This window comes from Primulina tabacum, chromosome 12, assembly GCF_025594145.1.
Source record: "Primulina tabacum isolate GXHZ01 chromosome 12, ASM2559414v2, whole genome shotgun sequence".
In the NCBI taxonomy this organism is placed as follows: Eukaryota; Viridiplantae; Streptophyta; class Magnoliopsida; order Lamiales; family Gesneriaceae; genus Primulina; species Primulina tabacum.
The window spans coordinates 4,764,519-4,785,901 of record NC_134561.1 but is presented as its reverse complement, the minus strand read 5'-3'; the positions used below and the strand labels follow the sequence as shown (position 1 = coordinate 4,785,901).

The following is a 21,383-nucleotide window of genomic DNA, read 5'->3' as shown; positions in this document are numbered from 1 at the left end:
CGAGGCAAGGGCGAGGTGAGGGCGAGCTGGGCGTTCGGGCGAGCAAGGCGCTCGGGCGAGCACGGAGTAGTGGCTGGGCGCTCGGGCGAGAACGGGGCTGGGCGAGCGTGACAAGCGGGGCGCTCGGGCGAGGGCTGGCTGGGCGAGGCGAGGCTTTTGCTTGGGCGGTGGCTGCGTGTTGGGCTGTGGTTGCGCGTTGGGAGAGGAGCTGTCTCGGGCGGGGTGAGGCGGTGGCTGGGCGAGCATGGCGAGCGGGACGCTCGGGCGAAAACGGGCTAGGCGAGGCGAGGCGTTGGCTTGGGCGGTGGTTGCGCGTTGTCTCGGGCGGTGTGGGGCGATGGCTGGGCGAGGCTCGGGCGGTGGTTTGAGTGAGGCGGTGGCTAGGGGGGTGTACGACGGTGATGACGGGCTGATGATGCGGTTGCGTTAGGGTTAGCACGGCTGGGGAAAGCTGATAAATGAAATTGAAGAAAAAATTCTGTATGGGTAGAGTGAGAATGAAAGCAGGATTACGATTTGATTTGTTTCCAAATCTTTGGAGACTGACAAACGGCTAGAAGAAAATGCACAACTTGTACCCGGTGACCCAAGGACAGCACAGCTAATCGAACTTCGAACCTGCGATTCAGTTCGACTCGGGAGGGGGAGACTGGTTATACCCCGTGGATGGGCCCATTACCCCTGGTCCATCCCAAGCCCAAATGGAAGACAGGCCCATCAAGGGCCCATGTATTCTTCTATAAATATCAGGTTTGAGTGTTCAGTTGAAAAATTCAATATATGGTTTTCAGCAGCACCTTTAGCTGCTCCCCTCATATATCCTCAGTCTCTGAGTTGAGCGTCGGAGGGGCTACGCCAGGACACCCTCCTGGCCCCCTCCTAACGATCTTATTTGTGATATCAGGCTCAGGGTAATTTCAAAACCTGCGTCTGGACTAGTGACACTTGCGGGAATCGGACCCTAAATTTTTCGTGAGTATGGAGACTGGTGATACCCCATGGATGGGCCCATTACCCCTGGTCCATCCCAAGCCCAAATGTAAGACAGGCCCATCAAATGCCCATGTATTCTTCTATAAATATCAGGTTTGAGTGTTCAGTTGATAAATTCAATATATGGTTTTCAGCAGCACCCTTAGCTGCTCCCCTCATATATCCTCAGTCTCTGACTTGAGCGTCGGAGGGGCTACGCCAGGACACCCTCATGGCCCCCTCCTAACGATCTTATTTGTGATTTCAGGTTCAGGGTAATTTCAAAACCTGCGTCTGGACTAGTGACACTTGCGAAAATCGGACCCTAAATTTTCCGTGAGTATCACAATCTATTTTTAAATATTTTACGTCTTTTTCATTTCAGATTTTAATATATTTTGCATATTTTGTGAATTTTTTGTGATTTGTAATATATAATAATGACATAAGTTTATTTATTCAATTTTCAAATTAGTTTAATTTATTTTTATCATATCAAATTTGAGATTCAATTTCGTTTGCTTAGTTATCGAAATTTGTGCAAGCAATACTATAGATATTTCTTTATATTCAGATTTTCAAAAAAAATCACTCCAAAACATATATAATTTGGCTTGAAAAAAAACATACGTAATTTAAAAATAAATTTTAAGGCAAATTCCAGATCTCAAAGATTAATTACTTGCATTATACTCCAAAGTCTTCACATTCTCCTGACAAACTCCAGCTTGCATCAACCAAGACTCGTGCATTGGATCTTCGGAGAACTCATCGTGTTTGTTAATTTGTTTCCTGCAGAAAATTGTCGGACAGATCGGTGTGTCCGATATCTAGGCCTGTGATTTTTGCTCACGGTAATGGGTTTCATTGTTTTGATATGTATCCGTTCGTGGAGTTGTTTTTGAATTTATGATTTGTTCTCTGTTTTCGATTCATGTTTTCTCTTCTGGGTTCTACGCGTATGTGTTGTAGGTGAAATGGGATTATATCAGTTTTCGAAGCCATAACAGGAAAAATAGAAGTTTAATTTCAATTAAATACTTATTTCGTTCTTTAAATAATTTTGTTGTTGTGAGATAACGCGGTGAATAAAAATGTATACTTTATGATGTTAAAGTACATTTTTCTAAATGCTACCCATGTGAGTGGGGTGGCAGCCAGTGTTATGAAAATGAACAGGAACTGATAGAAATAAGCTCTGATTTATTTTAATGAAGGATGTTGCTCATGAGAAAGAATATGTTGACATCTTGTGTTTGTTATTTTTGTCCGAGGACTTCTCAAAATGCCGAGTGTACCACATCAATACCACTTGGTGTCATTGATATAATAAGAAAATCTGTCAAAATGCTGAGTGTGCCGATGATGTTAAATGTTTTAAGGCAACTTGGATACACATGGCATGTGCTCGGTCACTGAATGTATTTGGAATCTGTTCTATTGAATCTTGTTTCTACTTTAGTTCGGATAAATCTGTTCCTCCTGAAACTTCCTAGTTATTTATTTGTTATAACACTGTTGCCTGTCTAACTTGTATGAAGTGGGCAAACATGATGTATAAAGCAGTAAGCCTGCTCTCGTGTTGTCCAGTAAAAAAGAACAACCATTTTAAGGTATTTGTAAGAGCGAGAATTAAGATAAGGAGGATTGAATCAACATTATGATCTAGCCGTCCATGTTGCTTCAGATATTGAACGATAACTTTAGGACAATTAGTTGCTGTTTTCCTGCTTTATTAAAATTTTTATCCAGCCTAAGTTGCAGCCTCAGCCAGAAAATAAACGTTCTTGAGAATTTTAACTTCAGTCCTTAGTGTTCAATCTTTACTCTTTTGTAGCCAATAGTTTATGGTTTGATGCTTTATTCTAGTTTTACTAAAACTACATGGACACCCATTTTATCTTTTTCTTCAGTCGTGGTCTTTCTATACACCCTCAACCTTTTGAATTCAGTAACCTTCCTCACCTCGTAAGTCTGGAGGTTTAGCGTATAATGCTACCTGTTTATATGCAATTCTGGAAGTTAGACGTGTTTTATTTGATTTTGGTAAGTGAGGATATGTCTTCTATGAACTGTTATTTCCTGCCATGTGTTTTTCCTCTACCATTTTAAATTGATGATGTGTTTATGTCAGGATCTGATATCATCCTCAAGGTATCGGCGACCTGGGAAATAGTGCATAAGAAAGTGTTTTGCTTGTATAAAATCGAATGAAATGAAAGGTTTGAGCTCACCGTTGAACAGCACGGCAATTTTACCATCCCCAGTTCTGCTGTGGAGATTCAAGGTAGCACTCTTATTGTTTTCATAGAAACACTAATCGTTTAGCTGAGAAATGAGAAATTGTGGTACAAAGAACAACTATGAACTTTCCAAGTGTTTTTTTTTCTTTTCATTTTTTTTAATCTTTGTTGAATTTATCTAAAATTATTTAGCATAAAGTGAAAGGTGTTGAGGGGCAATGCATAATCTATTTGTTCAAATTTGTTTTTGCTGTTTGAATGGGAATCAACCGAAAAAAGAGAGTCAATTTTTAAATAAAATAGATGGAAAATCGTAGAATGGTGACATTGAAAATTTGTATTCAGGTAATGAACGGAAACAAGATCTGTTTGTGCAGTAGTATTATCCTTACTGTGCAAAGTGTGTACTATAAGGTTTATTTTCTGTTTTCGTCTTTTACTGTGGTATATAAACGTTCCCTGTGATAAATGCCGAAGTACGTTTATTATTTGACTCTGGTCGCAAAGCATTTTTGAAATGTTTTGTTTGATAAGATTATGTTGCTTGGTGATTCTTTTACTTAAATGTCTTGTTTAGATCTTGTTGTATGCTTTTCTTGCTAACTGTAGAATTCTTGCGCAATTTTAGTTATACACTTTTGGCAATAGACTGAGTTTTTCGCTATGCCTTCTTTACGGTCTTCAATTTTGATTAAGTGATTGGTATCTCAACACACAGGGCTATTTATGGTTCCAATTTAGTTTTATCATTTTGTTTATGGAGTTGACTCAAATCATTCACTTTCGCTTTCACTGTCTTTATGACATCTTACCACAACTTCAGTTTAATTTCATAAGCTTTTGGTAAGCATGCAATGTTGTTTAACTCTCTTGGATTAAAGTTATATTCTTTTCTGCATGTTGAAAATTTTAGCTCATTCTGATGTGTAGGTACTCTTATTTATCTTATGGGGATTCAGTTGTTGCAAGGTCAGCTTCCATACTCTTTTGATAACACACATATGCATTTAATGATTCCTTTTATTCATATAATACAAATATATGGCATTTTACCTACCTGTTCGGCTTGGGGTTGCCTAATTCTTATTTGGAAGTGGAAACTATTGGAATTTTGCATGGGAAACAATCTATTTCCAGTTGGCGCATTATGCATTGTTACACTCTAAATGTGCAGATTGGATGGGATTCGGTTATGAGAATGAACACAGACCTGAGAGATTTATTTTTATACGAGGCTTTTTTGTATTATAATCCACTTCTTCTTGTGGTAAGTTAAGCTTTATTAGTTTGTTTTGAGCTAACATATGGATTCTGAAACAAAGCATTGCCATTTGAGTTGCATTATCATGTATCAACTCCTATTTCTGCTTTAACACTGTTATTTTTTGTCTCTCGTAGACCATGATGGTTTGGCTTTGGGGAATATGTTTATGGGTTTTTTCCCAGGCTAATGTTGGTTATGCTAAAATTTTTGACTTAGATCCAAATCATCTCACTCATCGAGAAATATGGAAGGTATGCATTGTTGTGAAATTTCATTGATTTGTGCTCTGCCCATTTATTGACCCCCTGTCTGTGCCCGTAAATGTAGCTGAACCTGTCTATCTCTAGGCTGATTTTGTACACATCTTTAACTTAATATCTGGACCTTCTTTTGATTGACCATACTTGTTCTTCTCTATGCATTCTGCTGGATCTTCTACATAGGAACTTTATTTCTTCTCATTGTGTTCTGCTCTTTTTTTTATCATTCCATAACTTATGTATTTTTCGAAATATGACAAAGTTTGGTCTTCATATGGACTTGATTTTTGCATTCCCAAAATTGAGTAGAAAATTGTCCGCAACTGCAAATAATTCAAAAATCTGTCTCTATGTGTCTGTTTCTCTACTTCAAATTTTATTATCATGTTACCCATAAACCATTTAACATTGCAGAGTGCTACCTGGATGACGATCATTGTCCCAACTAGCATGACAGCATATCTATATCTTTATTCACATGGAGAAGTTTTATTGGCTGCATTCCAACCAGTGTAATAGATAACTCCTCTTCTTCAATTCATTTTGATGCTTCATCCATTTCAGATGCCTCTTGCTAATGATTTGATGGTATATCATATATGATGAATTTTTTGGAGCTCTAATTTTTAAGCACATTTCTATATTGCATTTGTTTTGCCACATAGCTTGAAAGGGAAAAGAACCAGGGACACTGGAACCATTCTCAAAAAGAGATTTTAAGCATGTTCTATTTTGCATTTGTGTTGCCACATAGCTTGAAAGGGAAAATGAATAGGGACAGTAAAACCATTTTCAAAAGAGATAATTTAGCAACTCCTCAATCGATAGCGGAGCTTTTAGACGGTTTGAGAAAGAAAAATAACTGGATACACGAGAAGTATGTTCATAAAGGATATTTTGGCGACCATTTGTTGTGAATGCAGAATTTTTGGCTAACACGACCCCTTTCTGGCCCTTGTGTCTTCCTTTCATATGTTGACAATTGTCAGTTATATGACAACTCCCATACCTAACCGGGCCACATCAAAATCTTCTATATGCATTTTCTTCTTCTGCAATTGAATGAACATGATATGACTAATTTGATCAATTGATTTTTGCTGAAATTTTTCTGCACTTTGATCTTTTCAAGTAAAATATGAGTACATGTGGTAGGAAATCATTATATTGAAATTTATAGATGTATTTGACCATCTATTGCTTCAGAATTGTGGTATAAATGTTTCTTGGTCGATATAAATAAATGGACGACAAGAGGAATAAGAGAAAATTTTATTCAGTTTATTCTTGCATAAACAAGGCCAGTGTAGAGTACACTTAAATAGACAAACACCACAAAATCATATAAAAATAAAATCCCAATAAATTGGGATAATATCTTGGCATACTAAACTTAATCAAATCAATTATTATTGATTCTATCAAATCAAAGAATATTATTCTAATTGATTCTATCAAATCAACACTCCCCTAAGTTGGTGCAAAGAAGTCCATCATGTCCAACTTGCTCACTTGCTCTTCAAAGAGTTGTCTTGACAGGCCCTAAGTTAGGATGTCTGCAAGTTGCAGTGTGCTTGGAACGAATGGCATGCAAATAAGTCATTCGTCAAATTTCTCTTTTATAAAGTGTATGTTGATTCCAATGTGTTTGGTCCTTTCATGAAAAACAAGATTGTGAACAATGTTGGTCGCTGTTTTATTGTCACAAAACAACTTTAACGGAAAATTCACTGACCTCTTCAACTCATCCATGAACCTTTTTTAACCATAAAAATTCTCAAACTCCTTGAGCCATGGATCCAAATTCGGGTGTTTCTTGCAACGACATTTTACTTTTTACTTCTTCAGCTTACCATGTTACCCTAGATCAATGTTCACTAACCTGAAGCTGATATACGGTCAGTGATTGATCTAGCCCAGTCAACATCAGTGTACAATTCAATTTCTTTCTTCTCACCTTTTTCAAAGAAAAGTCTTTTTCCTGGTGTCCTTTTTAGATGCCGCATAATCGTGAAGATGTTCTTCATACAGTGAGTGCATACATCGAAAGCAATGTCAGGTCGGGTCTTAGATAGATAAATCAGTCTTCCAACCAATCATTGATATCTCCCTTTATCAACCGGAAGGAACATGACACGACAATTAAAATCAGTAGTTAATTTACCTATAGACGATAAATTATACGATAGGAAGGAACATGCAACACATTTTTATGTGCCAAAGAAGTAGAGACGGTAACGGTTCCTTTCCCGGTACCAGGAGAAAAAGAACCATAAACAATTTTAACCTTTTGATTCTCGGCGTAAGGAATATAGGAGGAAAAAAATTATGAAGAACCCGTCATATGATCCGTAGCACTTGAATCCAGAATCCACGAGCTATTACGAATCGAAGTTACAACGTTTGGAAGAGATACCTGTTTGGGCTAGTGAACAGGAAGGATTGGAGGGGTTCGAGCGAGTTTGAAACAATTGGTACATGTGATCCAGTTGATCCTCTGTGAAGGGAAGAGGTTCTGAGTAAGATGGTTGCTGTCCAGAGTCGATACTGCTTGTTTGAAAGACGCATCTATTGCTATCATCCCTGTTGGATTGTTGTCTGTATTCTTTTTTAGATGGGTGGCTTTCCTGTGTTTTTGCCAACAAGTATCGATGGTATGTCATAGATTGTTGCACTCTTGTAAAAGGGTTTTGATTTCCCACTCTTTCGGTCCTCATAGAGGTTATTGTTCTTGTTAACCATTGCAGAGCTTTTGTAACTATCAGCAAATCAATGGAATTTGGTAGCATCACATGGCGTCGAGCCTTTTCCCTACGCACTTCAGAGAAGACTTCACAAATTTTTGGAAGAGGGTTGCGGCCAAGTATGCGGCCGCGAACCTCGTCCATTTCTTTATCCAGACCAACAAGAAAGATGAACACACTGCCCTTTTCCTTCTTTTTTCATACTGAATGATGTTCTTTCTGCTTTCCCATTCCTCCACTACAAAGAGATCCAACTCCTATCGGAGAATCATAAACTCATTGTAATATCTTGTAACATCACGAAATCCTTGTTGTATCCTCCACGTGCGAGTGTTAAGCTTGTATAGTTGAGAGTAATTTTCCAGATCCGAGTATGTCTGTCGAATAGCCTTTCACACTTCTCGAGCTGTCAGAAGAAACATAAACGGTTTTTCGATCGCGGGTTCCATTGAGTTGATCAACCATGATGTGACCAAGGAATTTTCAGATCGACATTGTTTATATTTTGCATGAGTCGAGGTTGGAGGCTTCACCTCTCCATTCAAATAACCTAATTTTCTTTTGCCGTCGATAACAAGACGGACATATTGTGATAATTCATCCCATTCAATAGGTAAATCGTTATTTGAAAGGAGGCTGTATCGGAGAGGACAATGCTCGAAGGAGGTTGTCCTCTGATGTGTTATCATCGCCGTTTGTGGCAGAAAAAGCAGATCCGGCGCCAACAATAGCTGCTTTGAAGTTCATGACCAATCATCGGTCTCTTATTTCATGTAGAAATAAATGCACGACAAGAGGAATAAGAGAGCTTTATTCAGTTTATTTCTGTATTATACAAGGCTGGTGTAGAGTACACTTAAAACAGGAAAACACCACAAAATCATATCAAAATAAAACCCCAATAGATCTTGGAGGAGATTTTGCCTTACTAAACTTGATCGAATCAAATATTATCCTAATTGATTCTATAAAATCAACCAATATTATCCTAATTGATTCTATCAAATCAACAGATGTGAAGAGTTGCTTAAGGTGCTGTTGAAGAAAGAAATGAATAGATTGAGGTGTGAATATAATTTTGAAAGAGGTTCTTCCTCGAAGGGTCATGAGATTTTGTTATGAAGATTCTCATTTGGAATATCAGGGGAAGGGGGGACGTGAAAAAAAGAGAACTAGTTCGAACGGTGACACGGAAAGCAAATCCGGAATTAGTGGTGATCCAGGAAACTAAGAAAGAACACATTGATAAGTGTTTTGTGACTAGTTTGTGGAAGTCCAGATTCGTGGATTGGGTCTTTTTGCCCTCGGAAGGACGTGCGGGAGGTATAATAGTCATGTGGGATCCGAGGGTGGTTGTGGTTAGTGATAACTTGATAGGGGAATTTTCAGTTTCAATTCGAATTTGGGGTGTTGATGATACGAGCTGGTGGTTCTCGGCAATTTATGGACCTGTTAAGCCGCAAGATAGGGAGAGATTTTGGGATGAATTATCAGGTTTGAGTTCTATTTGCGATGATAAATGGTGCTTGGGAGGTGATTTCAATGTGGTCAGGAATACCGGAGAAAAGATGAACAGTCTTACATCCACCACAAGTATGTTATGTTTTGACAGATGATAGGAGAACTAGGCCTCCATGACCCTCCACTGTTGAATGCAAAGTACACGTGGTCAAATTTCAGGCGGATCCTATTTGTTGCCGACTAGACAGATTTCTGTTCACTAATGGATGGAGGGATATTTTCCCTCACTTCAGATAAACAGTGTTACCCAGGATTACTTCGGACCACTACCCGGTGATGTTTGATACAAATAAGTCGAAATGGGGGCCGTCACCGTTTAGATTTGAGAATGTTTGGCTTTCACATCACAGTTTTAAAGCCCTGGTTCAGAATTCGTGGAATGAAGGGGTGATTCAAGGTTGGGAAGGGTATAAATTCATGACAAAGCTTAAAAAATTGAAAGTTCAGATTGTGAGTTGGAATAAAGAGGTATTCGGCGATGTAGGTGTCAGATATGAGGAGTTGAGATCCAAGATAGAGCAGTTGGATGAGTTAGAATCTGATGGAGTATGGTCAGAGATTTTGCAATCCGAGAGAAGGGCAGCGAGATGTGAGCTGGAAAAGGTGGCATTTAAAAGATTCCAACTGGAGAGTCAGAAAGCTAAACTGAGATGGTTGAGGGAAGGTGACCAAAATTCAAAATTTTTCCATTCATTGTTGACTAACAGAAGGAGTGGATCGATTGTAGATAAGGTGGAGTTGGAAAATGAGTCAGTGGTTACGGACGAGGGGGAAATTGAGGAAAACATTATCAAATATTTTAGGAATCTTTATAGGAATTCAGAGGGGGATGGGGGAGGTTTGGATGGATTGGAGTGGTGCCCTTTGGATACGGTTGAAGCGGAAGGACTGGAGATTCCTTTCTTGGAGATTGAAGTTAAAAAGGCGGTGTTTGAGAGTGATGGTTCCAAAGCTCCAGGGCCTGACGGGTACACATTGGCATTTTACCAAAAGAATTGGGAAACGATTAAGGAGGATCTTATGAAATTTTTCGCTGAATTCTTCGAAGGAGGGGTGGTAAATGGCGTTACTAATGAAACGTACGTTTGCCTCATTCCTAAGAAACAAGATGCCATTAAGATCAATGATTTTCGGCCAATAAGTTTGACAACAAGTTTGTATAAAATCTTAGCCAAAGTGTTGACTAACAGAGTTAAGAAAGTGTTGAGCAAAACAGTCGCCGATAACCAATGTGCATTTTTACAAGGTAGACAAATTATGGACTGCTGCCTTGTGGCCAATGAAGTTGTTGAAGAGCACCGCAAGAAGAAGAAGGCGGGTTGGGTTTTTAAGATTGATTTTGAGAAAGCATATGATAATGTCGACTGGAGATTTCTTGATTTCGTGTTACTTAAGAAAGGATTTGGAGATAGATGGAGGAAGTGGATAAGAGGGTGTGTGTCAAATGTCTCATTTTCGATTTTTATCAATGGTAAACCGAGGGGAAAGATAAAAGGGGAAAGAGGTATTCGTCAAGGAGATCCTCTTTCTCCTTTTCTTTTCAATTTAGTGGTTGATGCCTTGGGGAAGTTGGTTGACAAGGCTAAGGATTTGGATGAGGTAAAAAGGTTAGTGGTGGGGAGAGGAAAAGTAGAAATTTCGCATATTCAATTTGCAGATGACACGTTGTTCTTGGTACAAACAAAGAGACATGTGAAGGCACTAGTGGAAATAATTAAATTATTCGGACTTAAATCGGGGTTGAAGATTAATTTTCAAAAAAGTTCTCTTCTGGGGATTAATCTCGATGATAATGAAGTACTCGATCTGGCACATGAAATTGGATGTAAAAAAGAAGATTGGCCAATAAAATACCTCGGGGTACCGTTGGGAGGTAAGCCTTTGACTTTAGACTTTTGGGAACCAGTCATTTCCAAGATGTTGAAAAAACTTTCAAGTTGGAAGAAGGCCTTCTTGTCAAAAGGGGGTCGACTTACTCTTATTAAGTCCGTGTTGAGTGCAATGCCTTCCTATTACATGTCTTTGTTCAGGGTCCCAGTTAAGGTGGCAAAAATGATGGAAAAAATGATGCGTGATTTCTTATGGGATGGAATGGATGGGGATAAACATTGTCATGTTGTTGGGTGGGAGCAAGTTTGCAGACCGAAGGACAAGGGATGATTGGGGCTGGGGACTATTGTGTTGAGAAATAGAGCGCTTCTTGGAAAGTGGTGGCGGAGAGGTATTAAGGAAAGGAGACTTTGTGGAAAAATGTGATAACAAGCATTTATGGTCTTCAAGACAATGGGTGGGACTTGGGTTTGTCTAGGAATGATACTTTCAGAAGCCCTTGGAAATATATTTCTCGTACATTCCCGACAATTCTTAGGTTGAGTGGGGCTGTTTTGAGGGGGGGAAATTTCATTCGTTTCTGGGAGGATGTTTGGGGGGGAGTGGGTACGTCTTTCAGAGTTCGGTTTCCTTCTTTGTATTCTATTTTTACACAGACTAATAAACCTATTCGCTGCTTCTTAGAATATGTTGATGTAAGTGACAGTCAATCTTACCGATGGGACGTGTGTTTTAGGAGAAATCTCAATGATGTAGAGTTGGGGGAATTTACTATTCTTCAGGGTGTTCTAGATACGGTTAGGGTTCAAGTGGGTTATGAGGATTTCAGGGTTTGGTTGGGGGATTCTTCGGGTGTGTTCTCGGTCAATTCTTTTATGAGTCCTTTTTTCCTGTCCAATCCTTTCCTGTTTTCTCCTGCAATGAGAATATTTGGAAAGTTCCTATCCCACACAAGATTCAGATTTTCTCGTGGACTGTGGCTTTGGGTAAACTTCCTACAGCAGATTCAGTGCAAAGACGATGGCCGACTTGTGCTTTAAGTCCTCAATGGTGTACGTTATGTCAAAAACAAAACGAGACAGGATCATTTATTGCTTCACTGTTCTTTTTCACGAGTTATTTGGACTATGGTGATGCAGGAACTCAGAGATGTTATTGGGTTTTTCCTCAGAGAGCACGAGACATGTTCATTATTGAGCCAGGTTTATCATCGGGTACAAGAGTTAAGGTCTTCCGGTACGTCATCGTTCACTTAACATTTTGGTCACTCTGGCTCGAGAGGAATAACAGAATTTTCAACGACTTAAACAACAATGTCAATGAGGTTTGGGAGCTTATCAAATTCAGAGTTGCATCGTCGACATCAAGGATTAAAGAGTTCAACAATTTCACTATATATCGGATCTTGTTAGGGATTGAAAGTTTGTAATGGTTTGACGATAGTGTGTTGTTTTATCCTTATGTGCGGACTACTCATCCGCTTCTTTTGTAACCAAAACTTTTTACTATATATATTTTAATGTTTCCTATAAAAAAAAAAAAGAGTTGCTTAAATATCTTTTAAAATATTTTTTTCTCATGTATGATTGTAAAATATGTGCTGTGAATCACACCTGGTTTTTGTCATGTTCCGTACTTCCTATAATATATTGCTGTAATAACCTTTACGGTGGGAACTGCAGATACTCTTGTATGCAGCTGTTGCAATGATCCTCATATTTCCATTTGATATATTTTATTTGTCATCTCGCTACTACTTCTTGCGGACCATTTGGCGGATAGTGTTCCCATTGCAGGCAAGTTTGGTTCCTTGATAACTTATGGTGCATATCCTATCCATTTTTTTGGTTTGAGAAAAATAGGAAGAAAAAATAAGCCGACTTTCATATTTGTTGCCATATCAAATTAAGTTAATTTTTACTGGTAACAACTAACACATTTTGTAGGTAATATGCATTTTGTGAAGCCGAGGTGCAATTTCTGGACATAGGAACTCGTGTCTAGTTTCTAGTGGAACATATCTTTATTGACTTGATACTTGTGTAATAGTCCATTGAAACTTTATTGAATTTTGCAACCAGACCACTCAATTTGGGACCTTTTATCCCAAAGTTTTTGATAGGGATGTTAATCGTTATTCTTTTTCTTGAAAGTCATTCTTTATAATGTGGTAAATACTTTCAATTTTTGTGAGTTATGGGATGCCTAAAAATAAGCTTCTGGTCACACTTGTATTCAAATATGTGTATGCGGGTGCTTTCACAGTCTTGTACCCCTCAACCTCCTAAACATCCATTAGTTCATATATTAGATTTTCATCATACTTTTCATTACATTTTGTTAGTGTCTTTCTTGTATTTTTTAGAGAGTATTTCCTTGTAAATGTTTCCTTCCTGGAATTCAAGTGTATAACGAATGATAGCCGATACCCTTTTGGTGGCAAAAGGCTAGCAACCTCAACTTGCCTTCCAGTATATGTAGCCCCTATGAAACCCCTCATTAACAACAAAATCCATTCCATCCACTGCTTCTGTTGTTCATATACCATTATAATTTGCGACTGTTGCCTTTTTTATTACCTACCTCAATCCAAACTTTTATCCAGATGAGTATGTACCACTCCAAGCCTATCGGTGCTATGCCACCTTAAACCTTCTCCTGTTTTTTGAAGTGCTAGCTGGTTGACTATGTCCAGAGTTTGCTATGCTTATATTGTAATCTGAGTTAAATTCAATGTTCTCTTTCATCTAAACTGAGATATATAGCTTCTAGATACTTGAAATTTTTAATCATCTTGTTTACTTGTGAACTTTCATTTTGTGTGCGCAGGCTATAACGTTTGCTGACTTCTTTTTAGCAGATATATTCACTTCTATGTCAAAGGTACTGTCTGTTATCATTTTTGCTAAGATTATATTTAACATAGAAAACATGTCCCTGTGTATACCTGTGATTTATTTTCATCTTCTAATGATGTTCTTATTTAAATGGGTAATCAGTTTTCTTAATTCTCAAACCTTGCTAATAATATTTGTTCCATTGTTAATTTTTCTTGGGTGCAGGTTTTCTCCGACCTGGAGCGTTCAGTATGTCGAATGGTCCATCGACAGGTCAGCTTTTCTATAATTTCGAACTTTTTATCTTGTGATGTTGCTGACTTTGGTTGGAAGGATTATGCCTATTGTCTTGTCTTGTGACTACGAGGATTTGTTTAGACAGTAAGATTTCTGGCAGCCCAAGATACTTCTTGCTTTGGTTGAACTAGTTTCTAAAACTGCATGCTTCAACAATTTTCCTGTTAGATTCAATGTGTAACTTGATTGAATGTTGTTTCTTTGTTTACATAATTTCTAATTCAAGCACCTAAATTTTCCTTTAAAGTGACCTTTTCTAACAAATTATCTCTTAGTGCATGCAGGTTGCTACTGTTGCATGGTTTGAGGCGGATTCTGTTTGTGGAAGCCACTCTGTTGCGATACCCATTGTTCTAGTTTTGCCTTACATTTTTCGTCTCTTTCAGTGTCTTCGGCAGTACAAAGATACTAGAGAGAGGACAACTCTTTTAAATGGTACATTGTGGCACTTGCCTCTATTTCATTATGAGATCAGACTTGTCGTAGTGATTGTATGAATGGTAACTGATCAAGTACCAGCTGGTCTTGATTTTTTCTTTAATTTTTCATATCGGTTATATTTGATCTGTTTTACCTGTATTGTCTAGCCACTCACAGTTGCACATCTCTTTGTTCATCGAACGATAATAAATGAGTGATCTGACACATCAAACTACTAAATAATGTAGGTATTCAGAAATTGTGGAATTCCTTTTTGTGGTTGCAACTTAGATTGTGCTTGGACAGATGGATTTGAGATGACTTATCTCAAATCCATTGATTTCATATTCCTTGTGTTGCGTCAGAAATTTCACAAACCATGTGATTAAATGAACCTATATGAGGATCCGCTCCACAAGTAACTCATATCGAGAACTAGAAGGAACCATATTATGTAAGATAGCTTGAAAAAATAAGTTAGTGATATCAAAGTTATCCTTCTAATTAGGTCAATCAACCTTGCGATATCATTATCTCTAACCACATTAATCGAAATTGGACTTGTGTTAATGTTACTATTCTACATTGTCGGGCATGCAATAAAGATTCTCAATCAAGATGTATTGTTGTTCCTCTTATGATCCTCTTGATTTTTCCCCGATGCTTCCAAAATTTCTGGGTTTTGGTTCCTTTCTCTGTGATCATCATCCCCATTAAATATGGTTTAGGAGGCCTGATTGAATCGTGAATCTAGGCCCTTCCCTTCTGGAGTTGATTTGGTTTATATTAACTTGTTGATTTATGTGTGGTTTTTGTTTGATCGATCAATAATTAGAGCTACCTATGCTTTCAGCCTTGAAGTATTCAACGGCAGTGCCAGTTATTTTTCTGTCAGCTCTAAAGTATCATGTGTTTCCTAACAAATGGACGGATATTTATCGGCCTATGTGGCTTCTGTCGAGTATATTGAACTCTTTGTACTCATTCTACTGGGATATAACTCGAGATTGGGATTTGAGGTACATCTGTTAAGAAACTGACTGGTTTAATTGATTTTATTATTATTATTATTTTCAATTGATCTGGTTTTAATTCAGCTATTATTTTTGTTGGAAAATGTCATATTTTCTTTGTAATTTGAGGAATTACTGATTTATGTTATTTAATTGTTTACCAGTTGTTTCACTCGAGTCTTCAAGTTCAGCAGACCGCATTTCTTGTCCCACTTGTTATATGGACGGACATGGGTAAAGCAATACTTGCTTTCTGCTTCTGTCTGTGTTTTGAAAAATGAATTTGATATATGGATTGGTTACAGAGATTTCATTTCCCTGCTTTAATGTCTGTAATATGCTTCTGCTATTGCTCATCAATTCCCCATAATTTCATGCACCAGTTGGATGTTCCCATGCTTCGGACTGGAGGATTTGTTCAGTTGAGAAAAATAGTGTGACACTGGCTACTACCGACCAAAAATACACTTGACTGAATGCTTTCCATTTCCTAAAATCACTAATCTGTTATATGATGAAACACCTGGTTTTTATCTCGATTTGATTCATGTGAGTTCAATATTTGTTAAGGTACTTTTGGTTCTGGGAATCCGCAGGTTTACTTTTGGGTGATTGGAAGCAATCTCATCCTACGATGTACATGGACGTACAAGCTGTCGGCTCATCTTCGCCATAATTACATCACTGTTTTCGCAATATCGGCCCTGGAGATGCTTCGACGCTTCCAATGGATTTTCTTTCGTGTTGAAAATGAGTGGAACAAGATGAACTCGAAGTCTTCTCATGTTCAATTATCTATTCTTGACATTCCAAATGAAGAAGAGAAACTACTCAATTCCAACAGTCATAATGTGTAGGCCGACTGGGATATTCATCCCACGCAGGGAAACAGGAACCCCTTCCATTTTTTGACAGTCACAATATCTTTCTTTAATAATATATAGATAGCGTTGAGGAGTATGATTTATCTACAAAAAGAAAATTGGTTGATAGACGAAAATCTTTACGGCTCTGGTTAAAGGACTCGGTCGCGCGCATACATGAACGTCCATGGTTCGGGTTGTCGATTTTGGGCTCTGAGTGATCGGTATTTTATCATGTAGCCATTGTGTGCAACGTAGAGTGACATGTTTTAGATTTTAGTTAAGATGTCAAATGACCGAATGAACTTAGTCCAAACATCCGACGAACCAAATTTCACTCACTACAAAAAAAAATGTTGTGTGACGAAACAAAGCGAGATTTTCTCGATTAAAATTAAGATGGTTTTTTAAAATCTATCGGTTTTTTCCAAACCGTCGCTATTATGAGCAGTCTTGTAGTGTTCTTTGCTTTATTTTTTTTGTTAAAATCGCTAAATTGAAAAATTTTATTCTCATTGAAACCAAATCATTATTAATTCACTAGTTTAATTTTTTTAAAAAAAAAATTAGAAGTAGCCTAGCTGCAAGTCGGATGAAAAAATCAAAATCACATGTTTAATTATTAGACAAAAATTTGTGTGAGATTGTTTTACGGGCAGTATTTTGTGAGACAGATTTCTTATTTGGGTCATCCATGAAAAAGTATTAATTTTTATACTAAGAGTATTACTTTTTATTGTAAATATCGGTAGGGTTGACCCGTCTCACAAATAAAAATTCGTGATATCATCTCACAATAGACCTACTCTAATTATTATATGAAAAAATGTGTTATTAATTTTTACTATTTCCTAGTATCTATTATTTTTCTATCTATACTATTTTATTAAGTTTGAGACATTTAGAGTAACTAACTTTGGTGTCATGGTCTGTTTTAATAATTATTTATATTAATAAAATGTTAAAACTTTAATGGAAGTTATATATGGTTTAGATAGAGGTTCAATTCTCACTGAGGTCATTTTTTTATCCTTTTATTTTTCATTTTATTTTTTAATTTATATATCAAAATTACAGTGTAGCACGCAACGCATGCGTCGGTGCTTTAGTTTTTAAGAATGATAAGCCAAAACACACCAAAATGTTTTTCCATTTTCATCCTCCAATTATTTGTTGTAGAACCTTCCTTGCATGGATTTTTCGGTAATTTGAGCACACAACGTTTTCAAAACTGCATCCCCCCACGATTCCCTTCGTTTCAAATATGCCAATGCCTTGAGATTTCTCGCATCTGCATTAAAACAAAAAATCGATTTTTTTGTAAAATTCTTTTTCTAAATTCTTCTTGATCTCAATGTCGTTTAGTTATACTTGTTTCCATTGTTATTCTGTTATGCGATGGTTCCCAATTCATATCATACTATTTCTTTAGGATTCCTGTGTCGGTAAATAAGTCAACAAAGATGGCTGAAGTTGTTGAAATTGTGGTGGTAGGCAATTCAGACGGAAATAAAGCGTCAGATGCAGCGGCAATTATATCACATGTATTTCTACGTTACTATACTACAGCTAAAGGACCTTGTGAACATATCACATTTAACGACCAAATTTCATTCATCTATATTATTATTATTATTATTATATTAAGCGTGAGATTTTTAGAGTGGCTATCTTAAAAGACACCAAAATATTTAATTTCATAATTACCCTTCTTATCCTATTAAAAATCTCCTCGAGTCACTCCATATTTTACATAAAAAAATCTAAACAAAACTTTCTTTTTAAATCGAACAATTCTTCTAAATTGAAAATAATTTCGTGTCAATTGTTTAGTATTATTTGTTCAAATTAAAAATAATACTAACATATGCAACGTGAGTGCATCTTTTACTAGTTTGAATAAATTCCACGTAACCTATAACTAACAATTAATATAATTATTTAAATTTTATTTAACACATTTTCTGATTCTATAAATAAGTAGTTTGTTTTAAATATATAACGAATTACATATATCTACTACTATTATAAATATATGAGTTTGAATTCTGAACTTATCTTTTTACCCTTTTATTTATTTTATATTTTGTCATGTTCATTTGATTTTTTAAGTAATTTTCTATGTTAATTAATAGTGTACTTAACTTTCATTTGTGAGTTTTCTTTTTTATCCTTTCATTTGTTTTATATTTTGTCATGTTCATAGGGTTCTTTAAGTCATTTTTTATGTTAGTTTAATATGATAATTAATAATGTACTTAACTCAATCAAATTAATTATTATTTTGATTTTACTTATAAATTTATCATAATGTTATACATATAAAAAATTTGCTAATATTACTAACATATATTTTTTTATTTTATTATTATAAATATGTGACTTTTATTTGTAAACTTACTATTTTACCGTTTTGTTTATTGTCATTTTTCATATTAGTTTAATTTGATAATTAATAGTGTACTTAACTCAATCAAATTAATTATTATTTTGATTTTACTTTGTAAACTTACTATTTTATTTTATTTTTTTTGTTTTATAATTTGTATAATGGTCATGATGTTTTTTAAGTTATTTTCTACGTTAGTTTAATAAGATTGTTAATAAAGCACTTAACTCAATCAAGCTATTTATTATTTTAATTTTACTTTTATTTTTAAATTTAAATTACTTTAATTTATACAATGACATCAAATTAATAGAAAATCACTCTCATAATGTTATACATTAAAAAATTTATTAATATTACGAACATTAAAGTAATAATAGGAATACGAATGGAGATGAGTGACATTGAAAAAAAATAAATAATTAAAAAATATTAAGGTCATATAAAACATCTTCTTCCCATTTACAATAGAGATATTTTAAGACTACTTATGTATCAACAAATATATGTGATTGAGAGAAAATATTTGTATGTAGGTGATTTCAATATAAACATTTAAGCTATTTAGTCAATTTTCGATATATGATGTTAAATAAATATTATCTATTAAATATATGATTTTTATTTGTAACCTTACCATTTTACCATTTTTTTTTACAATTTGTCATGTTCATGATGTTATTTAAGCCATTTTTTATGTTAGTTTTATAAGATTATTAATAGTGTATTTAATTCAATCAAACTAATTATTGTTTTAATTTACTTTTAAGTTTAATTTTAATTACTATATTTATACATTTCGATCAAATTCATGAAAAATATCTACCATATTGATGATAGGTAGTAATGGGCAGATGAATGGAGATGAGTTGGATTGAATAAAAATACATTATTAATAAATATTAAGGTTATATAAAACTTCTTTCTCCCATTTAGAATAAAGATATTTTTAAACTCTTTATGTGTCAATAGAGATATATGATTGAGAGAAATGTTTGTATGTAAGTTATTCCAAACACTGTTTTTAAGCTATTTAGGCAATTTTTTATACATGCTGCTAAATAAATATTACTAAATAATATGTTTCATTTGATCATTTTGTGTTCTTGCAATGAGATTGGTTTTTTAACACAGCATTACATGTTTTGGTGTTATATGTCGTTTGTATTGATCATGTTGTGTTTGGATTCCTTATGTGATTTGTTTGTTCAAAAATGATTATTTTTAATTTTTTTTCCTTGAGATATTTTGTTAATTCTTAAACACATGATACATGTTTTCAGTTTGCTTAGATTACTTAGTTTGAAGCGACTTAGAAAATATTAAAAATGATGAAATGTTTCTTCGTTTTTAGCTTATATATCAGAATATAAAGAGATAATATCTTTTTATTTATTGGGACAAATGTATTTTCAAACTTCTGTCTATAAATCAGTATTCAAAATTTTTACAACATTATTATATTCTATATTCAAAATTTTTTATTTAAATTGATTGAAGGTGTTTGAATTTGAATTTTTATGTGCTTGATTATATTATTTTTGTAGTATTATTTATTGTGAAATTAATAGGTGGGTGGACTAAAAAAATTAGTGGATCTATAAGCCCTCTGGTGGACGACAAACATGGATAAATTGTTAAAAGAGATAATATCAAGTAGATTTTTGGCATACGATTTTGTTCTAATTAAATTATTATGCATTATTTTAAATTTTAATTGTATCACAAGTTAACATATGTTTTATCGTTGCCAGATATATTTTGTCAACGATCTAATATTTTTCTTTGATTTAAGAAAAATTATGTGACTTCGTATTATATTTTTATTTCTTAAGGTTTTATTAAAGGATTTTTCATGATGATTTTGAGACCCCATTTTTTCCTTTGTGTGTTTTTTTAAAAAGTAAAATATTTATGTAACCATGACGTTAATAAGGCGCCTTCTCTTTATTTGAAAAAAATTATTGAAAAATTTATAAAATTTTGTTGCTCGTATATACTTCAATTTTTTTGTTATTGTACTAAATAAATTATTTTTGAACTTTGAGTTAACATTTTTTTATGGAGGTTGTTTGTGTCATGAATTTTTAAATTCATTTTGTTTAGTATTGTTGGCGGCAATTGATTTTTCTGATATTCTATTATTTTTCTTGTTGTTTATACGAAAATATATATGAGAGTACACCAATCAAAGCCACATATTTTTTGGTTGGTTCTTCATACATGTAGTTAAGAAATGAATCAAAATTTGAACAAAAAATTTATGACAAACATAATGGATGAAAAAAACATGTTAAAAAAAATAATGTTGCGTATTACTATGTCCCTATTTCTATATGATATAATTCAAACACATTTTTTTATATATTTGAAATTAGGTCTAACTAAGTGACATGAAACATATATATATATATATATATTTGAAGGCGTATTTAAAGCAAAATATTAAGATCAAGAATGATTCATATTTAAATTTCAACACAGCACAATGAAGAAGAAATTGGAAAATTGTATGTGTAAACCTTTAAGGGTTATATAGTAATTATGTTGCTACTTCATGGTTTGCAACATATTGATGTCATATAAAATATCAATATTTCTCAAAGAATAAACAAAAAGAAAAAATTCTTCATTCAAAAAAAGAAATAAATGAAAAAAATTGTGTATAATTCTCATTCTATTTTTAATGGTATGAGAACAATTCTAAAGCTTTGTGAACACAATAGATCA

At 34.9% G+C, this 21,383-nt stretch overlaps 1 protein-coding gene across 2 annotated transcripts; it reads left to right on the top strand.

Moving 5' to 3' along the window:
• Positions 1–1,621: 1,621 nt before the first annotated feature.
• LOC142520097 (uncharacterized) lies at positions 1,622–16,515 on the top strand. 2 transcript variants are annotated; one of them, XM_075623069.1, is made up of 13 exons: positions 1,622–1,826; positions 3,107–3,259; positions 4,146–4,184; positions 4,390–4,482; positions 4,614–4,730; positions 5,154–5,249; positions 12,517–12,630; positions 13,664–13,717; positions 13,897–13,944; positions 14,253–14,403; positions 15,242–15,407; positions 15,566–15,635; positions 15,998–16,511. In XM_075623069.1, exons 2-13 carry the CDS (start codon positions 3,188–3,190, stop codon positions 16,256–16,258), a joined length of 1,281 nt encoding a protein of 426 aa, XP_075479184.1. In that variant the 5' UTR covers positions 1,622–1,826; positions 3,107–3,187; the 3' UTR covers positions 16,259–16,511. The 2 variants fall into 2 exon arrangements, with proteins under 2 accessions (XP_075479184.1, XP_075479185.1); XM_075623070.1 differs by lacking the exon at positions 1,622–1,826 and adding an exon at positions 2,762–3,018 and having other exon boundaries at positions 15,998–16,515.
• The last annotated feature ends 4,868 nt before the right edge of the window (positions 16,516–21,383 follow it).

Bases quoted from the DNA above. Each gene is read 5' to 3' on its own strand.
- LOC142520097 (XM_075623070.1), top strand. From the start codon at position 3,188: ATGAAAGGTTTGAGCTCACCGTTGAACAGCACGGCAATTTTACCATCC. The intron at 12,631-13,663 runs GCAAGTTTGGTT...TTGTGTGCGCAG, and splicing joins GGATAGTGTTCCCATTGCAG to GCTATAACGTTTGCTGACTT. The intron at 14,404-15,241 runs GTACATTGTGGC...CTATGCTTTCAG, and splicing joins GAGGACAACTCTTTTAAATG to CCTTGAAGTATTCAACGGCA.